The sequence below is a fragment of the Podarcis liolepis genome (genome assembly GCF_965112155.1).
Source record: "Podarcis liolepis genome assembly, chromosome: 14".
In the NCBI taxonomy this organism is placed as follows: Eukaryota; Metazoa; Chordata; class Lepidosauria; order Squamata; family Lacertidae; genus Podarcis; species Podarcis liolepis.
The window spans coordinates 47,390,398-47,412,637 of record NC_139569.1 but is presented as its reverse complement, the minus strand read 5'-3'; the positions used below and the strand labels follow the sequence as shown (position 1 = coordinate 47,412,637).

The window sequence follows — 22,240 nt, the reverse complement described above, 5'->3', positions numbered from 1 at the left end:
AAGTTTTGGCCTAGCCATCCGTCTGATGTGTCAGTGTGTGGAGAGGTCTTTTTCTCTTTTCTTTTTGACTGTTCAAAGTCAAAGAATATCAGGAACTGGCTGCTGTGTATGTGACAAGTGGTTGAAAAGTTCTCAGCCTCTCCAGTCTGATGGGCAGGAGAGGTTCTGGTCACCTCCTCAGCCCCCCCCCCCTAGATTTAGCACCCCCAGGCCCCTCTTCTTCACCCCCTCCTGTCATGAAGCCAGTTGCCACTGACAGAGCCATGCAGCAGGGCAAAGGGCCAGCCTAGCTTTGCCTTTCCTCTGCACTGAGCATCCTTGCATAGGTGCTCAGAAGCATAGGTAAGTAAGTAGGCCTTCCCTACTCATTGCCCCCTCCCTGAAGCAGTGTTTGGGAGAAGAGGGGCGGGGGGAAGGAGGCCTGGGCTTGGGGCAGGACAGCCTAACATCCTCCTCACTGACAGCCTGTATCTCTGACAGATGACTGAAGCCATTCAGGCTGCTCTGCTGGCTGAAGTTTGGCAGGGCCTGAGAAACCGTCGAAATACCTTGGCCAACGGTCATGGGCAAGCAAGTGCCAAAGTGGAGGAGCAAAGGACCGAGGAGCCAGAGATAATAAAGAGCCACCCCTTGCTGGGTAAGTGTCTCATCTGTTGGTGTGAGGGCAGGTTAAGGTGGATGGAGAAGCATTTCATTTCTGAGATAAGACCAAGGTTCTCCGTCCCAGAGTTCCTGCAATTGCAGATCTCCCTCAGGTAGTTGCTGCTACTATTCCTGTTCATCATCTCCATATTTAAGGCGTGGAGGGGAAAGGGTGTTGCTTTGTGTAAATGTTCAAAATGCTTCTAGTATTTCATTCTTGTGTATATTGGAAATGTGATTGCAAACAATTGATGCATGCCATTTTATAGATAATATTAGTGAACAACAAATTATATGGAAATGAGCAGATGTTTTCAGATTTATTTTTTATCATTGAGATCAGACTTATACTAAAAATGTTGCTGCTCCAATTTTATAACTTCATACTATGAAATGTGGAGTTTTTATGCTTTGGTGGTAGAATAATCCACATTGTGGAAATTACTTTTACAGCTGCATCATTTCATTTTACAGTGGGCCTAGTTGCTGTTACTTTTAATGGTGTTCCTGTTGATGGGCAGGAAAGTCTGATTCAGAATTTATGTTATGAGATGATATCCAATTTTCTTTAGGCCATTAGCTGAGCCTTAAAATTAAGTGACCTGAAGTTTACATCTAATCCTATTAGTGAATCTTCTCTGTCATAGCTAATTCATAATCTCGTGGTGTGCATGTGTCTGTCATGAAGATTTGTGGCTAGCACGTTTGTTCCAGGAATCTAAGAAAAGTTAAAAATTTTCAGCCATAAAGAACACGGTTGATAGTTTCAGTTGTGCTAATATGGACATGCATGTGGGATTATCTTTTGTTTTACAATGGATTCACCTCTCCTGTCCCCATTCTACACCAATATTTTGGTATTAAGATTTTTATTAAAGTCATAATACCGCAAGATATAGAAAACTAATATACGTTTTAAAAGAGACAAAAACAGCTGCCAAAGAGAAAAGAAAAAGAAAATAATATTTGTCATGTCAGGTTCCCCCAGGTGCAGGTTACACCAGTGTGGGACCCCTGAGCATTCATGGAGTCACAGTTCACCATGTGTAACCTGCGTATACTAGAAGGTTGTTTGGTTCAAATATTTAGGAAGTGGTTGTGCATTGTGAACTCTGGTAGGCACCATTCAGGAAGAGCGCCTTGTGTCAACCCACTTGGAAAGAAAGGTGTTGACAGCTGAATCTCAGCAAGAAGTGGGCAGTTTGTTGTTCACAGATATATGCTAATACATTAGAAAAAACTTGTTGAAATATATAAGCAATTTCCTTCTTTCCTGGAATCTCTTCCTTTCCCATCCTTAGCTATTTTTGTACCAAGGCTGGAGAGGGATCCATGTTGTATGTTTTCAGTCATAAGGTGTCCTGCTTGAGGATGAGGGTGGTTGGGCTTGGTGATCCTTTCATCTGCCGTTTGGTCTTTGCACAAAACCCAACTGGGCCAATTGGCATGGCTCTGTCTTCAGTTATCAAGTCAACACTGGTATGTTAAAAGAACCTTGTCTAGGTGCTGTAAGTTCTCATTAGCCAAGCTGATTCAAGCCAGAGCTCAAGGGACCTTAATGAAATCCACAAGCCTCACCCATAAGTACCCTCCCATTTTAGGCAAACGGTGCCCCCTCCCCCTGTGGCTAATGTCCTAACAGAAAAGGTGACTAGGAGGGACCTGGGCCACTGTCATTCCTGGACTGAGCCACGGCCTTCCATTCTTCTTCTGCTGAGGTGAATATCTGTGTTCACTCTCAGGCTCTTCCTTGGCTACAGAAAGGGGATGTGGCAGAATAGAGGCAGAGTATTCTGAGCTGCTGAGGTGTGGGATTTCTCCTGCCACCAGAAGTGGTGAAAGCCACTTTACTTCAGTGGCTCTAAAGACGGGATTTGACAAATTCAGAGAAGGAAACAGTTTGACAACGGTCCTTAGCCATGATTGTTCCATGGAAGTACTGTGCTCTTGAACTACCTCGGTAGAGGTCCCTGCCAGCACATTTCTCCTCCTCCTCCTCTTGTGGAATATGCATCACTGAAAGACATTACACCCTTGTTTCATATTACAGCCCTTTCCTGTAAAGGAACACAACTCAATTTTGTATTTTATCATCCAACCTGTGGTTTAACTTGGCTACTGTATCATCTCATAGACATTCACTTAAAACTGTACCTTGATCCAATATTCTCTAATATTAGTGGTCAAGTATTGAAGGAAGCAAAATGGAAGACTCTGTAGAACTGCAGCTTATTTCATTCTTTGCTTCATATATTTTACCAGACATAACTCCTTAATGCAACAGAAATCAGATTTGTTGTGTATTTTTACACAAAATCCAATTGTGCAGGCGCCATCCCAGGCTCATCCAAAACATTAGAAAGGATACAGTTCTGCTAGGATATTGTTGAAACTCCACACGGAAGCAGCAACACTTTGGATGCCAAGGCACAGGAAGTGCCACTGTAAAAGGTGGTGTTGACTGCTCTCCATCTCTGGTGGGTGGTTTTGGGGAAAGATGAATGATCCCAATAGCTATTATTTCTTTATTAAAATTATCCCACCTGATGTAACAAAACAATAAACACACAACATTCAATGAAACTTGGTAAAAACAAAACACAACTCTCTCATACAACTCTCTCTCTCACTGTTATTGTTGTTGTTTAATCGTTTAGTCGTGTCCGACTCTTCATGACCCCATGGACCAGAGCATGCCAGGCACTCCTGTCTTCCACTGCCTCCCGCAGTTTGGTCAAACTCATGCTGGTAGCTTCGAGAACACTGTCCAACCATCTCGTCCTCTGTCATCCCCTTCTCCTTGTGCCCTCCATCTTTCCCAACATCAGGGTCTTTTCCAGGGAGTCTTCTCTTCTCATGAGGTGGCCAAAGTATTGGAGCCTCAGCTTCAGGATCTGTCCTTCCAGTGAACACTCAGGGCTGATTTCCTTCAGAATGGATAGGTTTGATCTTCTTGCAGTCCATGGGACTCTCAAGAGTCTCCTCCCGCACCATAATTCAAAAGCATCAATTCTTTGGAGATCCCAACCACTCTTATTTTTATGCAATGCCTCCCCAATTGCACCCAAGGCTACTACCGCCCCCCTGGATCGTTCCAGTGCCCCCCAGGGGACAGTATCGCCCACTTTGGGAAACATGGACCTAGATAAACCTAAGCTTTTAAGAGGCATTGAAAGGTTGTTACTGTGACTGTCTCACAAACTACCCGATGGAGGGCATTCCAGAGGCTCACTTACACATCGTCAGCAAGTGGCAGTCCACCAAGGACTATCCTCTTGGGAAGATTTTAGAGACTGGCTTGGTCTGTACTAAGTATCCTGGTCCCAAATGGGGCTTTAAATGTTGAGAACTAAACCTTGAACTTGACTCAGTAGCTAATAGAACTTTTAACACTGATGGGTAAAGCTGGGTGCCCCACTCCCAGAAACTGCTGCACTTTGCACTGGTTGTGCTTTCTGAATCAAGCACAAGGGTAGAGAAGAAATAACTAAAAGCTGGAGCTGAGGTCTTACGGGGGTATTTTGGGCCTCCCTGCTTTCCCTACACTTAGCTTACTATCTTCTCCCAATGGGGGCTGGGCAAGAGAAGAAGAAGCCAAGTTGCCCTGAACTTTTTATGCTTAGGTTTGCTGCAGAACTTGCTGCTTCTAGTTCCTTCATCTTGCAAACATGACTGGACCTGGTGTTGCGTTGTGGCATCTGAAAGCATCGCACAGATTTTGGCCCACCTGACATTTGGTGGGGTCATCAAGATCTGTGCTTCATGCACTCCATGCATTTTTGAAAACCTCAACTAAGCATCTGCCCACGTGGGCCTGATATCTGCTGCACATAATGCACCCATCAATCCATTCCACTAGAAACTCTAAAAATAAATTACAAACAAGCAAACAGAAACTGGAGATGGGAAGCTCCCTCTGCAGTATCTTAGCTCTGCTGCTCTCCTTCCACAGCTAACCTCCGTCTGTCTCCACTGCTGAGCCTCATCCATTTCTCTCTCCCCCTGACATTTTGCCTTTGCTAGATCACAAACTGCCTTTTTAGAATCCACCTGGAAAGGGAATGCCTTTCCTCTGTGCCACAACCAGCATGAGCTGAGCTGACGGTTTAGGATTGCCAGCTTCAGGTCCTACCTGGGGAAGCCCACTTGCCTCTCAGCCATTACTGTAAGGATGAGTCATTTGCAGGAGCATAACAGCAGCAGTTTATGGCGCCAGTTCTCTTAGAAGCTCCCAGTCGTCCTCTCCTTCCCAGGTCAAACTGGGGGTCTTCTTCCTTGGGCCTGATCCAAATGGCTGTGCTCTCCAGCATATGGGTTTTAAGAACGGTTGTGTGCCAGAGGAGCTGAAGCTAGGAACAGAGCTTGAAGAAGGTGACAGCTCAGCTGCTTGGAAGGTGATTTGATGTGACCCTCGTCCACTGCACCAAGGAATGAGAAGAGGCACCAAGAGACTCACCCATGCGCTGATGCACACAGTTAACTTTGCCAACAACCCACTGGAGCAGCAAGCCAGCCAGCCAGCCAGCTAAGGTGCCTTCTCTGCTGTGTCCACCTGTGCTTCCCAAAATCAAGCTGGTAGAGCCCATTAAAATTCTTGTTTGTTGAATTCTCTTAGCTAAAATTGCCAGTCATAAATTGCTGCAGTCACCAGAAAGTATCGTTTCTGATCCTTTCACTTAAACATCAACTTGGCTGTGTTAGGAACCCAACCATAAAACTGTAATTCAGTGGCTAATATTTTTAAAATCTGTGAACTGTAAAGTGGCTGCTCCCGTCATTTGAGCTGGACTGATTCTGGCTCAGGTGCCAGAATGTTCAGTCTTCTCTTGCATCCATCCCTAAGTGGCTGGAGAGGCTGCTTGCTTAAGTTTGCTCTCTCATACACCAAACAGTCAGTGCAAAGGGGACAACAGTGTGTGCTAAGAGATACGCCAGTCAAGGACTTGACTTGCTCACAGAGCCATTACTCTAAAATAGGGGTCTAGTCTGGAGGCCTGATGCAGCCCCCCTGACCCCCACCAAGTGGAGTGGAGTTAGCAAAAAGAGCCCCCCCCCAAGAAGACATGCCCCACAACATCCAAAGTGACTTGGGAGGAGTTCCTGAAATCAATGCCCCTGGAGCTGCAGCACAGAAACTTGAGATTCACCTCTGCCTTGGAAGATCCCTTTATGGTGTCCCTTAGGTATCACTCTCTACAGTGGTACCTCGGGTTACATACGCTTCATGTTACATACGCTTCAGGTTACAGACTCCGCTAACCCATAAATTGTGCTTCAAGTTAAGAACTTTGCTTCAGGATGAGAACAGAAATCGTGGCGGTGTGGCAGCAGCAGGAGGCCCCATTAGCTAAAGTGGTGCTTCAGGTTAAGTACAGTTTCAGGTTAAGTACAGACCTCCGGAACGAATTAAGTACTTAACCTGAGGTACCGCTGTATTGTAAAATGGCTTAAAGACAAATAAAAACCCTGCATTTCATAGAGGCTGACAATGTCAAGCTTTCAGAAGGTGTAAGCACAGCTCCCCGATATTCTTGCCTGGTCCCAGAACAGCATAGTACGGATTGACTATATTATTTCCAGTTACCGGTACTTTCGTTGCATGGGGGGGGGGGGGAATCCCACCTTTGAACTAACGCAATCTGCTGTCCCTTTAAACGCACAGGGGGTTGTTGGTGAAGTTAACTGTGTGCATCGGCGGGTGGGTGAATCTGGAGCAAGGTGCAACCTTTCCCTGCGCTGTAATAAAGTAGCTGTTCATCTGTGGTCAGGGATTGTCAAGAAAGACCTTGAGTTCCTCTGCGTTATTTCACAGAGAGGCCATCAGACAGCTTTGCATCATCTCACTCTATCAATCAAGGGCCTCAGCCACTGCCTTCTGCGAGAACTCTTCCTGTTTTTCACAGACAGCTCAATAACTTGTCTAGGGGTTGTGATAAATGCCCTCCATGCCTCACAAGCTGTCTCCTCCATCGCCACCTGCAGCTCGCCTTTGCAGAGCTGGTGCTTCCATTCCCCCCATCCAGTCCATTTCATTTCTTTGCACTTTTGAATGAAAGAGCCACCGCATTTATATATCTGGCCCAGCGGAAAAGCTGCACTGCAGATTCCCCATTTGTCCCCAACAGAGATGATTAGATTTCCGCTTAGGAACAGTAAGTGGAGAATAGACGCAGGCAAAATGATAGGAACTGTTGTTTTTAATCCCTCCTCCCGCCCTGCTTGCCCTGAAACACACACTCTTTTCCTTTAATTTCACACACCAGTCATATTTTTAAAGATCAACTTTTGCAGCCCCAGCTGATCCAACTGCAGCCTCCTGCTGGCTCTGGAGCTGGAAGCCCCACAGAATCCCATCTGGGCACAATTGCCAGCCGTTGCTCTGGAGGCTATTACAGTAAATGAATAACTTCTCTCAGAGAGAAGGTGGCTCTTTCAGATCAGGTTGAAGGTCAATGGCAGGGGAGGACGAGGAGGCTCTCGTGTTGCAGCTGTCTGCAAATGCGCTTGGCTTCAGATTCAAGAAGGTCAGAAATCTGGAAAAGAACCAGAACTCTTGTGGGGTGGGGGCGCGCGCAAACGACCTAAACCACAAGGGGAAAGCAAACTGCTACAAATCGCTTTAATGAGGCTTAGGGGTTCCATAGTAAGGAGACAAGGAACTTTTAAAATATAGTGGTTGTTCTAATTTGAAAATCTGCATTTAGAAAATCCTCCCCTCTATGGGAAGCTGGAGCATCTGCTGTAGCAGGGAAGGCCAAAGCGTTTGGGGATTTTTGGGTTTAGAAAACAGAGCAACTAAGAGAGGACATGGTAGAAGGCTGTAAAATCAGGCATGGTGCACAAACAGTGGGCAGAGAGGAGTGTCACTTTTGTCAATCTTCACACTCATTCATGCACTGCCACATGGTGCATCTATGGCCACAAGGTCAGGTGGCTTTGAAAAGGGAATTAGACAAGTTCATGCAAGAGGCCCCACATGGATGGGACCTCCTGGTTCATGAGATGTGTGTACCACTGAATGGCATTTTCTGAAGGGGAAACAACAGGAGGGGGCCTGTTGCCCTCATATCCTTGTGGGTCTTCCATTCGGGCCTATGGCTGGCTGCTGTAGGGAGAAGCAGGATGCTGAACTAGATGGACAACTTTGGGCTATTAATCACAGTGATTATACAGATAGAAATTACAGGAGCTGAGACCATTTGATGTTTAATGTTTGGCTGGAGACTAATATGGTATGTGTGGGTGTGGATGCAGCTATTTCCATTCTGCTGCAGTGCTGGGCTTCCCTGAGGTTTCTAGCTGATCCCTGGGTCTGACCCAATGCAAGCAGATCAAAAAGAGCCTGTCAGTCTTTTCCTGATACATGTGAAATGAAGAGGCTGAGCATCAAGGAGCCAACCAGCAAAAAATAAGAGTAAGTGAAGTTTATTAGAAGAAACAAGGCCTGCTCGGGGGTGCCAGGCCTAAGGAGCTCAGCAACTCTTCTTGGTAGGTCTTGCCCCTATGAGGCAATTGTGGAGAGTGAAGTTCCTCATATTCCCACACCTGACTAAATCTCCTCCTCACCAGGGTCCTTCCCAAGCAATCTGAGACTACACAGGCCCCTGTCTTTTCTCTTTCCACTTGATACCTCTCCTGGTCCTGGGATACTGGGGGAAGGGGAGCTTGTTGTAGCAGGAGAGGGAGACACCCTGGCATCTTCACCAGCCTGACTCGTCTCTGCCTCTTGGCCTCTCTCCTCTTCTGCTTCCACTTCTGCTTCTGCACTTCTTTCTGCCACAGCCTCTCCCTGCTCACTAAACCCTGTTACCTCTTCCAACACCACCACCTCCCAGTCTTCTGCCTCTGACCACTAATCATCATCCACTTACCAGTCCACAGGCTCTGAGCCTTCTTCTCTCGGGGTTCCCCCACTGGTGCCTTCCACCATTCCTCTGCATCTAGCCAGTCCATGACACTGAGTGGGAGCTAAGGCAGCACTGCAGATATGTGCTGGTGGTCTTTCTCCAGTGGACCTGGTGATGTGCTACCTCCTCATGAGATCATGCCCACACTGGGATTGGTCTTAGGAGGAACAACTCCATTCTGGGTTTCCTTGACCCCCTTGGCTTCCACTTTCAGGCAAATAGAGCATCACTTTCTCCTTCCTGTGAAGCAGCAGGCCAGTGACCTCCAGATTGGCAATTGCTCTATCCAGGAGCTCATTAGTGGAGCTGTCTGTGTCTCTGCCATCAGCATTTGGTGAAAAGGGCTGCCACTGACCCTGCCAGACTTGGGTCAGGAGGTCAGGAGGTCTCGTTTATTATTCAAAATTGCTTTCTGACCTTTTCTCCACTAGGCCAAATGAGGTGGGGTGTCTTCTGGTTGGTTGGAGGAACTGTAACCAAATGCTGGTTTCTTGTGCGATTGATTCTTTTATCACTGCTCTAAATTTGTGTCTACTTGTATATACCTACTCATAGGCACAGTAACCTGAAGATTCTTGCACAACGATTTATACATCTTGCCAAATATGTATTTTGAAAATAATTGCAGCGCCATGGAGCCTGTGTATTGCTTCACCTGCAAATCTACTGAGTGATTCAGTAGATTGATAGATATGATAGATAGTTTGTAGTTATAGATCAAGTCCAAGTCTTTGCAGATCTCCATGGTCTGAAATTTTACTGTTTGACACTGACGGTTGTGGCAGTTGACCACCACAGTGTCCCTACGATGATGCACTATGATGACATTTTGCAGATGACAGCTGCTTAAGCCTCCTCTGGCTTTTGATAAAACTCAAAGAGAGCTCTCAGTTTGAATCAGATGGAAGTCTCGTGCTCATTGCTCTGATCCTCAACAGAGATCCCTGCTCTGTCCGCTTGTAAGGCTAATCTTATTGCATACAGCTCGTAAGTCTGATGAACAACCAAGAGTCTTGTGGCACCTTAAAGACTAACACATTGATTGTGGTGTAAGCTTTTTGGACTACAGCTCACTTCATGAGATACGTACGTTTGCATGTTTGTAAGGCTCTTCTTATGAACCACTTGCAGTTTGAACAGAGACAGCTGTACTATTAGGCAGAATAAGGTGACTGCCTCAGGCAGCTGATTTGGCATATTATGAAAAGACAGCAAATTATTGATTATTCCATTTATTATTGTAATTTTATTGTCAGGAAGAAAGAGAGGAGCCTGTTGGGTTTTCTGCATCAGGTTCCAAAATAAGTTGAGTCGTGTTCAGCATATTCACCTTGACTTGAGGTAGAGGCCCCATTTGCTAGAGGAAGCAAAATGTCTTAGGCTGGCCTCAAGTTTTACATTAATTTAAAGGCTGTGTTGGGCCACCTATTGTTGGACTACACCTCCCATCCTCCTCCCTGACCATGGCCCTTGCTTACTGCTGGGGGTGATGGAGGTCCAACAACATCTAGAAGACCACAAGCTCCCCACCCTAGTTTTTGGATCATGTGTCCCGTCCCCCATCTCCGTAGGCCTTTCTTGGGTTCTGGCAATTACAACAAAATCAATTCCTGATGTCACAGCCTCCTGTCTCGTGCTGATTTGGGAGAGATCGCTGCCTGGTCTCAACACATCTGCCTCCACACCAGAATTAACAGGAGGCTAGTTGTCAAGTCAGCTGCATTAACAGCCAAATGAATTGGATCAAATCCCTTTGCAACACGGTGGATGAATGGAGACAAAATCAGGGCATTTGGGAGCAGCTTAAGTTGCCCAAGCTGGAGGGGGGGGGGCAATGATCTTCATCTATAAGGCAGTCTCGCAAGTGTTTCTCTTGCTCTCTCCCTCCTTCCCTCCCTCCACCTCCATCCCAGCTCTCTGTGGTTCAGTTCCTCATCAGTCCTGGAGAATACTGGTCCTGGCCTCCCTCCCTGGGTCCTTGTGAGGGTAAACAATTACTAAATGGGTTTGCCCTGAAACTGGTGTCAAAAGTCAGAGAGGAATCAAATGATTTTGAGACACTTAAAATAAACATGGTTTAACAGCAAGTGGAGGTGGTGGATGTTATCTTAAATATTTTGTTCTTTTTTAAAAAAATAACTGGCAGATGGAAAAAGTCCTTTTTATCTTTCTTTATTGTTTCTTTCCCTTTTCTCTTTTTCCTCTTCTTTTTTCCTCTCTCTCTTTCCTTTCTTCTTCCTGTTTCTTTTCTTTTCATTTCCTTTTATCCTTCCTTCCTTCCTTCCTTCCTTCCTTCCTTCCTTCCTTCCTCCCTCCCTCCCTCCCTCCCTTTCTTTCTTTCTTTCCTTCCTTCCTTCCTTCCTTCCTTCCTTCCTTCCTTCCTTCCTTCCTTCCTTGTTGTCATCTCTCTTCTTTGTTTTCTTCTCTTTCTTCTTGGCGTACTCTGCTTGGGGCCTATATTAAGGGCCAGAAATTGTGTGCTCATGGGGGTGGTAGATGGTTGGTGGAGGGGCCCTGGCTGGGAAGGCAGGGAAATGTTGGTCTCTGCTTCCAGCACATGGGCATGGCAGGGGGGTAGCTGCCCCACCTAAACCAAGTAAATAAATAAAATACTTAACTAACTGACCAAATGCGTCACAGATAACTCAGTTCTGCCTCCCCAAAACACATAAAGCCTGCCCCCCTAAAATAAATCATGGTTACTTCCAGCAGCAGCAGCTCCTGCTTGTGGAAACAGTATTGAAAGCTTTGTTTTGGGTGGGGGAAAAGGAAAGAAGTTTCCAGTCCTGTAATTCTGCTTCTTGTTGATGTCCTTTGAATACACCCCCAGGCTGTTTTGGTGTGTTTATATATATATTCCCTACCCCACCCTGTCAGCACAGATGACAGTAGAATTAAAGATCACATTGCCATTTAGGTCCCAGGCCACAGAGAGGTTAGGCTGGCCTCAACTAGAGCCAGGGCTTTTTCGGCTGTGGCTCCGATCTGGTGGAATGCTCTGTCACAAGAGACTAGGGCCCTGTGGGACTTGACATCTTTCCGCAGGGCCTGCAAGACAGAGCTGTTCCACCAGGCCTTTGGCCAAGGCACAGTCTGACCCCCTCCTTCATCAATCTTCGCGGAGCTCTGGCCCAATGGTTGCCAGTGGTTTGCTTTGAATTAATTTTATAATGAATGATTTTTGAGTGTTATGTTGTGTTGTACTGTTTTATTGTTGTTAGCCGCCCTGAGCCCGGCTTCGGCTGGGGAGGGCGGGATATAAATAATAATAATAATAATAATAATAATAATAATAATAATAATAATTATTATTATTATTATTACAGAAAGTAGGGACTTCTTTTAAAAGAGCACTGAAACCAAATAAGTATTCTATTCCCTAAATGCCACCAATTCATTATGAGACTTAGTATGTGAAATGAAAATGATTTTAGTCTGCAGTCAAGGGCTGTGCATAATGTAACACCCCTGCTGTTAAACAAGTCACTCCAGACCATTTAAATGCCTTGTTCATTTTGAGGCGTACCTGGCATTTGAAAGAGTCCCTCCTCCACAATGGGTTTCTCCAAAGCTGGAAGGTGGTTTGGTGAAAATTATTTAAAAACGTAAAGGGACCCCTGACCATTAGGTCCAGTCGCGGACGACTCTGGGGTTGCGGCACTATCTCACTTTATTGGCCAAGGGAGCCGGTGTACAGCTTCCGGGTCATGTGGCCAGCATGACTAAGCTGCTTCTGGCGAACCAGAGCAGTGCACGGAAATGCTGTTTACCTTCCTGCTGGAGTGGTACCTATTTATCTACTTGCACTTTGACGTGCTTTCGAACTGCTAGGTTGGCAGTTAAACCCAGTCATATTCTGACACACACATCCCTCCCAGACTCTGCCATGTCTTGTGGTGGTCAAATAGGATCTCATAAGGTGGAGCCCCTTAGCTGGCAGGGCTAGCTGATCAAACTTTGCTCTGTGGCTCACTCAGAAGCTTCAGACTTGCCACAGAGGCCTGTTCAATCAGCCCGTCTTCTGAGAAGGGAAATCCCTGGATCTTTGCCAAAAATCTAGACCCAGTCACAGGCTTTTAGGATTACAAGTAACTTAATAAAGGATAATGACGACCCCCAAACTGAGCACACCAGTATCACAAGCCAGCTTAACCAAGTGCACTTATAAAGCAGGAGGTTGATATTAGGTTTTAAGTCAGATTAAGTTGTTGTATAACCTACAATTACATGGTTTTTCAGTCTTAAAAAAAATTGGAGATGATTGGGCTCAGTAGACCCTTCTGTATATTTAACTTCTGTTTAATTGGATTGGGAGCTGCTGAAACATCTTGGAGCTAGAGCCTCTAATCTGAGGAGATGATCCCAACAGTTTGCAGAGCTTAGGGCAGCAGACAGATAACGTGAGCATGCGAAGAAGGCTCACACCGAGGCCCCTTCATCATCCCAGTTTTTTAGCAGCTTGTGCTGCCACTGTTGTTGTTTTTTAAACTGCAAATGTATCTATTAATTGTGCTTCACTTTGCCCACATTTACAGGCCAAAAAAGTGAGTTGCTCTGTTTATTTATTTTCATGCATGAATCACTTCCTATAGAACACCTCAAAGTTATATATACAGTAGGTAACATATATTTAAAACAAAACAATTCCAGTTTCAAATTCATTACAAAGCCTAAATTAGGAGAGCTGTTTCTTGCCCCCTTTGCCTTTTGTGGGTGCCAGAGTCCAACCAACCACCCTTAATGAGAGGAGCAGGTGCTACCTCTTAGGAGTACAATGGCTGTCAGAAAATCTGTACTTCCCTAATGAACAAGTCGTCTTCTCTTGAAATCTAGGGGGAAACTGCCACCCCACCCAGCGTAGGGTCATCAGTTGCAACTGGATCAGCTGTGCGGTGTTGTGGCTGGAGGATCAGAATTGAACAGGGGAGAGCTGGGTTCAAATCCCCACTTGTGAAGCTCCCAGTGTGGTCTTGGGTTGGTTGGCCAGTCATCTTACCTTACCTGCAGGGTTGCTCTGGGAAGAGGGATCACTGGACAGTATGCGCTGAGCACGTTGGAGGGGTAAATATATAAGACCCCTCCTTAAGAATTGAATAAAACCTAAGAGGTCCCTCAGCCTCTCCCAATCAAATGGGCTCAAAATTTAACGTGTTGCATAGATCTGGATTGTGCTTCAGGCATAATTGGCATGGATCTTCCTCCATTTTGCAGTAAAGTCTCCATTGCCCAGGCAATGCCATTGGCCTGGGATGATACGGTGCCAGCAAAGCATCAGCTGGAACTTCCTTTGCTTATTGATTTCGGGATCCTGTGAGTCATTCCTTTAGCCATTTACTGCTATCATTTAAATTTCATTTACAGATCACACTTGCACTCCAGTGTCCTGTTTCAGGCAGAAGATCTTGCTAGAGGGGTTGGGGGGGAGGGGCACAGCTGGGCCCTGGTTCCAGAGAAGCCAAATCCATCCAGGGTCTAATGAGCAGAGCCAGAGTCAAAAGTCCAGAAAAGCAAGTCAGTGGACAGGTGTCTTGTACTCCAAAATGTGTAGTCAGATCATAGTGGAATGCCAGGCCTCAGACACACAGAGCAGAGAAGTACTTATCAGCACCATGGAGAGCTCTAGCTAAACTGAGCCCAAAGGAGGGTTTTGGCTTATGGCCCCTGTATGGTCTCTATTACCCTTAAAAGGGACCTGATTGCTTTAGGGCAGCGGTTCTCAACCTGTGAGTCCCCAGATGTTGACTACAACTCCCATCATCCCTGAGCTCTGGCCTTGCTAGCTAGGGGTGATGGGAGTTGTAGTTCAACAATATCTGGGGACCCACAGGTTGAGAAAGGCTGCTTTGGGGGATTTTGACTGCACCAGCATGAGTGAGGATGTGGCATGATATGGCTTTGGAGCTTACGCCCCTGGCATCTGTGGATGGCAGTGCTGAAGGGCGGTCAGGGGTCTGGCTTCATGGAACTGCCTCCTGGTGACATGAGTTCTCAGGCGGTAGGGGTGCTGATGACTTTGTCATACTTGCTTTATATAGAACATACATGTGATGTTTTGGTGTCACATTAATCCCATATTATAGACATAGGTAACCAAGGCTTGAATTCAGCCTTTTTGGAGCCATGTGTCACTTCCTAACTGCAGTGGGTGTCTAATAAGGGGTTAACATGCTCCCCTTCTCCTCTTCTATCTCTCTGACTTCGTTCAGGCCATGTGCAGCTGTCAGATATGGTCTTTGTATCCATAAGGAGGAAGAAAGGTCATCTTGCTCTCTGGAAATTACACAGAGTGCCTATTGGTGTTTCCTGCTCTGCCCTTGCTAACTGTTGACACTAGTCTCCTGGCTGACCCCATCTATGTTGGTGTCTCTAAGAGATATTCCCCACTGCCATATGGTGCTCTACTCACTTCAGAGTCCTAATTTCAGGGCCTCTGGAATTAATTCTTTAATCTGCTCTCCAAAAATTGTAATGAAGACGTTGACATTTAATCAGTATAACAGCAAGAGCTTACTACACATCAGACCCCAACTCTGCATTTCAGTAACCTCCCTACCTTTTAAAAACTACACCACCAGATTACCAAGTGCCCCAGTACCAGGATTGAGCCACTGACCAAAAAAGCCTTACAGGTCACTTCCAGCTGTGATTTCCCAGCCCTCCTTTGATCTGGGCTATTGCATGAGGCTTTCAGCATCTTTCAAATGACGCAATGCAGCTACTGAGTTCCTCTGGAGATGTGGAGCAACTTTGAGCAGGTTTCACCTGGGAATATTTGCATTCTGCTCTCTCACAAAGAAGTCAAAATGAACACAATCACTCTAGACTTCATTAATGGTTTTCTTGCAAGCTTTGGTGGGAAAATGGTTTTGACGAATTAGATTTGAAGCTGCTCAGAAGTCTTGCTGAGCTTGTAACACAACTTAAATTAAGTTATAGCTACAAGTGATAAGCCGTGCTTGCTAATTTACAATTATATTTATTCACTTTGTTCCCAGAAGCTTCTGAATGCTTTCACTAGTCCAAGATAGATTTGCCTGTTTACCAAATGCTCCTGACTTTCAAAAGGTGTGCTTAGCTGTGTTGCAGCCTGAATAGAATTATGATCTGCTAAGAGCAGCAAAACAATCAGATTTACCCTCCCCCTCCTCACCTCCTTCTCCTGAGGTGACCCATTTAGGCTCTGAGGTGGATTCCTGGAAGGACAGTCTTCCAAGACTCAGCTTAGTCGATGTGCCTCTTGCTCCTCTTGGCAGCTCAGACTATTATCACAGTGTGACAACAGGCCAGCAAAAAGTTTATACAGTGGTACCTGGGTTCTCCAGGGACACAGGTGGCACTGTGGGTTAAACCACAGAGCCTAGGACTTGCTGATCCGAAGGTCGGCAGTTCGAATCCCCGCAACGGGGTGAGCTCCCATTGCTTGGTCCCTGCTCCTGCCAACCTAGCAGTTCGAAAGCACGTCAAAGTGCAAGTAGATAAATAGGTACTGCTCCGGCGGGAAGGTAAACGGCGTTTCCGTGCACTGCTCTGGTTTGCCAGAAGCGGCTTAGTCATGCTGGCCACATGACCCGGAAGCTGTATGCCGGCTCCCTCGGCCAATAAAGCGAGATGAGTGTCGCAACCCCAGAGTCGTCCATGACTGGACCTAATGGTCAGGGGTCCCTTTACCTTTTTTACCTTGGTTCTCAAACACCTTGATTCTCAAACAACGTGGAACTCAAACACTGCAAACCCAGAAGTAAGTGTTCCAGTTTGCGAACTTTTTTCAAAAGTCAAACATGCTCCATTTTGAGTGTTACGCTGAGGTCTGTCTGTTTTTGCTATTTATTTTGCATTTTTGTGGCTCTTTGTGTGTGTGTGGAACTGTGTGGAACCCAATTCACCTATTGATTGATTGTGTGACTGCAGTACATTGTTTATTGCTTTCATTTTAGATCTTGTTAGATAGTAAAATTCATGTTAAATTGCTGTTTTTGGGGTTGTTTTTAGAAGTCTGGAACAGATTAATCAATTTTGCAATACTTTCTACGGGAAAGCGTGCCTTGGTTTTGGAAAGCTTTGGTTTGGAACGGACTTCTAGAATGGATTAAGTTTGAGAACCAAGGTAGCACTGTATAGAGATGTAGATGTTAGGATTTCTTTCTCATCTTGTTTGTTTCCTGTACAGTATGTGTTGGTATATATGCACTAGAGGCTATGAATGTTGCAATCTCCCAGGTTCCCCCATGAATTTCCCTGCAAATTGTTGGGCACCTCCTCCACTGTGGTGCTTCTTTCTCCATTGCCCCAGAAGTTCTTATTCCTAAAGGCTGGCTTAGTTCTTAGAGCGTATCAGTGCCTGGGGAAAACAGTTGTGCTGGGTGCAGATACTGGGAAAGAGAAGGAAGAGGAAGGGTTTCATACTTGTTTCATTCCTGGTTTGACATATATTCCCATTTATTTTGTTAAATCTTAAAACATTTGGATTGGGAGAGCTTAGTATCCAAACTAAGAAAATGTGACCTTGGCATAGAAAGAGCAGCTGGAAGAAAGTTAGATATTTGCTAGAGTGTGACTGTTCTTCTCTTTTTTCTTTCAGCTGCCACCAGTTGTGACAACTGCACAACACCTGCAGACCTCCAAGAAGGAAAAGACACGGCTGAGAGGCAGGTCTTGGAAGAGTCAGAAAATCCAGGTGAGAGAATCCCAGGTGCTTGCCTGGTGCAGCTGTGTGAGAAAGCAGGCAAGGCAGAGGGGTCAAGGCAATGTGCTTTCCTTTGGGGCAGTGCCTGCATCTAGCCAATTGTCTCTGGGGAATTTGGAGTCCCTTTCATCCAGGTCCAGGCAGGGCAAAGCTGATATAATATTGTCATAAGAATTTGTTGTCGTTTAGTCGTGTCCAACTCTTCGTGACCCCATGGACCAGAGCATGCCAGGCACTCCTGTCTTCCACTGCCTCCTGCAGTTTGGTCAGACTCATGTTTGTGGCTTCGAGAACACCATCCAACCATCTCGTCCTCTGTCGTCCCCTTCTACTTGTGCCCTCAATCTTTCCCAACAGCAGGGTCTTTTCCAGGGAGTCTTCTCTTCTCGTGAGGTGGCCAAAGTATTGGAGCCTCAGCTTCACAATCTGTCCTTCCAGTGACCACTCAGGGCTGATTTCCTTAAGAATGGATGCGTTTGATCTTCTTGCAGTCCATGGGACTATTAAGAGTCTCCTCCAGCACCATAGTTCAAAAGCATCAAGTCTTTGGCGATCAGCCTTCTTTATGGTCCAGCTCTCACTTCCATACATCACTACTGGGAAAACCATGGCTTTAACTATACGGACCTTTGTTGGCAAGGTGATGTCTCTGCCATAAGAATTAGTGATAGACTCAAGATGAGAAGCTGGATGGATCAGATAGTGATCTCTTCTTTCCCAGAAAAAAAGGACCAGGGCGCTGTTCAACTATCAATCATGCTGCTCTTGAGAAAATTTAATGGGAAGCAGTATTGTTGCATTTCCCTTTTTCTCCAGATCAGCAACTACTGTATTTCTCCTCCTCTCTCTTCTCACATCCATCTTTGGATAGATGCCAAGTTCTCCCCATTGTTTCATCTCTTGTCACATGTCCTGCAGATATCCATTTTAACTTCCCACTACATCTGCAACTTTTGATCTTTGTCATATCCATTTATTATCTTTTCTATCTTTTAATGATCTTTCTTCACTGGCCTGTTCTACGGCATGCTGTGCCGTTCTTAAGCTGTTCACGTTTCTCTGTGTCATGGTCCAGTTCTCCGCTCCATCACAGATAAAATGCGCATATCAAACACTTTAGCTTTCAAATCTAAGGTTATATATTTGTGTTTTTTTATATATAAAGCTAAATTTTCCAACAGCTGCTCGTGATTATTTTAGCTTCCTATTTATTTCTGCTGTTTGCGCTTCTCTTCCCAATGCGATCTTTTTCCTAATAGTATTTTCCTAATATTTTAATAGAGGGGGAAATCTCCTGGAGCATCCCGTGGACCGATATATATTTGTGCACAAAGTACTGAAATTATGACATGTCCCTCCTTTGACCTAGTCAGCCAGGCCTGTATTCCTGAGAATTTGCAGAGTGCTGTCTCTCACTCACGAAAGGGCTAAGCAGCCTTGTCCATCCCTTCCCTCCCCCCCCCCTCCACCCTGCTGCCACCAATATATTTTCTTCTCCTACATCTTTGTGTGCCAATCTGTGAACCATAAGCTGAGTTCTGTCAGCTTAGTTAAAAGCTCCCCAAATCTAGCCACGCATGTGTGCTGCTGAGAGGGCAGCTGCTGAGCGGCCTGATCCTTCCCCAAGGAGCACTGCTGAGATTTAATTTTCAGTGAAAGGGTGCAGCAGCCTGAAATCCATGTCAGGTCCCTGAAGTCATCTCAGACCCCACCTCAGGCTGTGGGCTGCACGATTGGATTTCAGAGCACAGGATTCTCCAGGAGGGAGGTGAAAGGGAGCCTGCCACCATTTACCTGCTCTGAGCTGGGCTTGGTTTCTAGCGCTGCCCAGGAATGCAGGAGGAACAACTCTTCTCGTGCCATAATAATAATAATAATAATAATAATAATAATAATAATAATAATAATAATTTATTATTTATACCCTGCCCATCCGGCTGGGTTTCCCCAGCCACCCTGGGTGGCTTCCAACCAAATATTAAAAACAATAAAGTGGTACCTCGGGTTAAGAACTTAATTCGTTCTGGAGGTCTGTTCTTAACCTGAAACTGTTCTTAACCTGAAGCACCACTTTAGCTAATGGGGCCTCCTGCTGCCGCTGCACGATTTCTATTCTCAACCTGAAGCAAAGTTCTTAACCCGAGGTAATATTTCTGGGTTAGCGGAGTCTGTAACCTGAAGCGTATGTAACCTGAAGCATCTGTAATCCGAGGTGCCACTGTACAGTGTCAGACATTAAAAACTTCCCTAAACAGCTGTCTTTTAAAAGTAAAATAGTTGTTTATTGCCTTGACATCTGCTGGGAGGGCGTTCCACAGGGTGGGCACCACTACCGAGAAGGCCCTCTGCCTGGTTCCCTGTAACCTCACTTCTCGCAGGGAGGGAACTGCCAGAAGGCCCTCAGTGCTGGACCTCAGTGTCTGGGCTGGATGACGGGGGTGGAGACGCTCCTTCAGGTATACAGAACCGAAGCCGTTTAGGGTTTTAAAGGTTAGCACCAACACCTAAGTTAAAGAAGTTCAGGAGCTTCTTCTGAGACTGGCTCAAAAACAATAAAAGTCAGCAATTTGAGTAACAAAAAGAGCATATCCCGTGGCCTCGTTTGGTTGTAACAACAAACAGCCTGCAGTTGCAAAAACTCTCCATGATCTGTTTCCCTTTGAAGGAAATGTATATTCTGGCTTTTGATTCTTTCTGCCATTAGCTCCCATGAAATGGAGCCCATTCCCCCCTCTCTCAGAGATGTGCAGCCTGAAATCCAAGAGGTGTCAGGCCAGCAGCAGAGGAGTTAAGGGAGATTTAGCCCACAGGCAGAGGTGCGCCAGAGAATATGTTTACTGGTGCAGCCTCTCTGCTGCATCTGAGGCTCTGCCTGGCTTGCTCTCTTTGCAATCATTGCCTTTGCAAGGAGTCATGAATTTCCCCAGCCTTGGCCTCTGTCCATTCCTGCATTTTAAAGAACTTTCCTCCTCCTCCTCCCCGGTCAGGAAACCTCCAGAGAGTTTTCTACGGGGCTCGTTGCTTCCCACTGAGAATTTGTAGCTTGGTTGTCATGGCGACGTCGTATTTCTCCAAGAATTGCTCATATTGATCCATGGACAGGCGTAAATGGACAGGCGAGAGTGAAGAATAGAGAGGGCGGCTGGGAGTCCTCTAATGTGACCAGAGGTTATGGGGCTGGAAATCAGCTCATAGCCAGCATCTAGAGGGAGAGAGAAAGGGACAGCTTCATTTCATTTCAGGGTTTTGTTTTCACACTTTGTGCGATTGTCGACTTTCCCCATTGACTGGGCGGGGGGGGGGGGGAGGGATGACGACTTGTTAGTCGCCTTGTCACGCCAGATCTTCAGCGCTTGCCCTGACACAGCTGTCAACCTCCCCTTGCCGGGCAGTTTGGGGACCCGCAACAAAGACCCGGGGACATGAATTATTTATTGCCGCTTGTAGGGATGGAATTATGTGATAAGAAATTGAGACACTTCTGACAGAAGCCCTTGTTTGAAAAGAGAGGTCTGGAGAGAGGAGCCCAGGTCCTTCTTGATGCCTGCCTCTTAATCTTTGGGCAAGCAAAAATCCAGCAGTCCCGGGAAGATGGGAAGGATGCCCAAGAGGGGCTGCCCATCTTGCTTCACCACCGGAGGTGAAACGGGAAGTTGCCAACCCCCCTCTGACCCCTGTGCCAAAGCCGTGCTTTCCAGCGTGGCGGAGTGCCACTCATGCAACACGTTGGTGATTAATACACACAGAGCAATAATTATACATACTTTATCAACCTTCTGAGAAAAATACAAAACATTAAACAAAGCCACAAAGACTTGCGAACTACCCAGCCTAAAATGATGTCTGGTTTCAATAGATTTTTCAAATGCTTCACTCAGCCTTTTAGATAAGTTCATGAAGATACCAACAAAAGGTAAGTTCGGTGATATTCACAACACCGAGAGATGCTAGTAGAATTGTAGAAAGATGTTGATAAAGTTGTAAACAATGAAGTTGTGGACAACAGGGTGCCGGCGTTTTGCACCTGTTTTGCCCTGGCAGTCCAAGTAATCAAAAGGCCGCTGTTCGCCCCCCATGGGGCCCTTTAACTGGGGCCTGCAGGTAGCACCCTCCCAAGATAGTTTTCCAGGCTTCTTCAGTGGTCAAAGTCTTGACATGTATATTTATATTCAATCTTATAGAGAATACTCTTTCTTAGCTTAAGCTTAAGAGACTAATTTGCTTCCAGGGTGGCGTGGCTGCAGCTTCTGGGTGCCCTGTTGTGCCATGGGAGAAGTGAGGAGAAGGGGCAGCCAGGATTAGATCTCTGCTGAAGCCACCACCGCAACTTCTCTTTGCTTCTCTAGATGTGGCAGGGGCGGGCAGGGCAGTGTCCCCGCAGGATTCCACCACTGGAGGTGGCTGCTTCAGTCCATTTCAGGCCAGCCCTGATGCCAAAACCTCTTTGCCCTCAAAAGCAAAGCTTTGGGGCCACCCCAAGGCAGCCACTCCTTCCCCAAGCATCCTTTCAGGCTGAGCACCTAAACAGCTGGCGCCTTCACCTGGCAGGGCAATGACAGGAAGGGGCGCCATAAACTGGGCCACCTCATTTACTTTGAGTTGCTGTCCCCTGACTTGCTGCCAGTAGAGTAAGCATCAAGGTGGCATGTTGCTGGGGCTGCCAGGGTCCTGATTCACACCACACTAGGCAGTGCCTGAAGGTGTTGCCACCCAGGGGCATTTGAGATACTGCCGACCTGTTTGCATTGGGCAGGAAAGGGCATGTCCACCCTTAGCCTCCAACAGGTGTCAGTGCCTTCCCTCCACTGCCAATAATAATACAGTGGTACCTCGGGTTAAGAACTTAATTTGTTCCCGAGGTCCGTTCTTAACCTGAAACTGTTCTTAACCTGAAGCACCACTTTAGCTAATGGGACCTCCCGCTGCTGCCCGATTTCTGTTCTCCTCCTGAAGCAAAGTTCTTAACCTGAGGTAAAATTTCTGGGTTAGCGGAGTCTGTAACCTGAAG

At 46.2% G+C, this 22,240-nt stretch overlaps 1 protein-coding gene across 1 annotated transcript in view; it reads left to right on the top strand.

The window, feature by feature from the left end:
* The window catches only part of WDR72 (WD repeat domain 72), a gene marked incomplete at its 5' end in the record, with an annotated part of 66,435 nt that overhangs the window by 40,460 nt on the left and 3,735 nt on the right, over nucleotides 1-22,240 (top strand). The window contains 2 exons of the mRNA XM_083475648.1: nucleotides 481-637; nucleotides 17,128-17,223. Of these exons, the coding sequence (XP_083331774.1) occupies nucleotides 481-637; nucleotides 17,128-17,223 (253 nt within the window). The remainder of the gene's footprint in view (nucleotides 1-480; nucleotides 638-17,127; nucleotides 17,224-22,240) is intronic.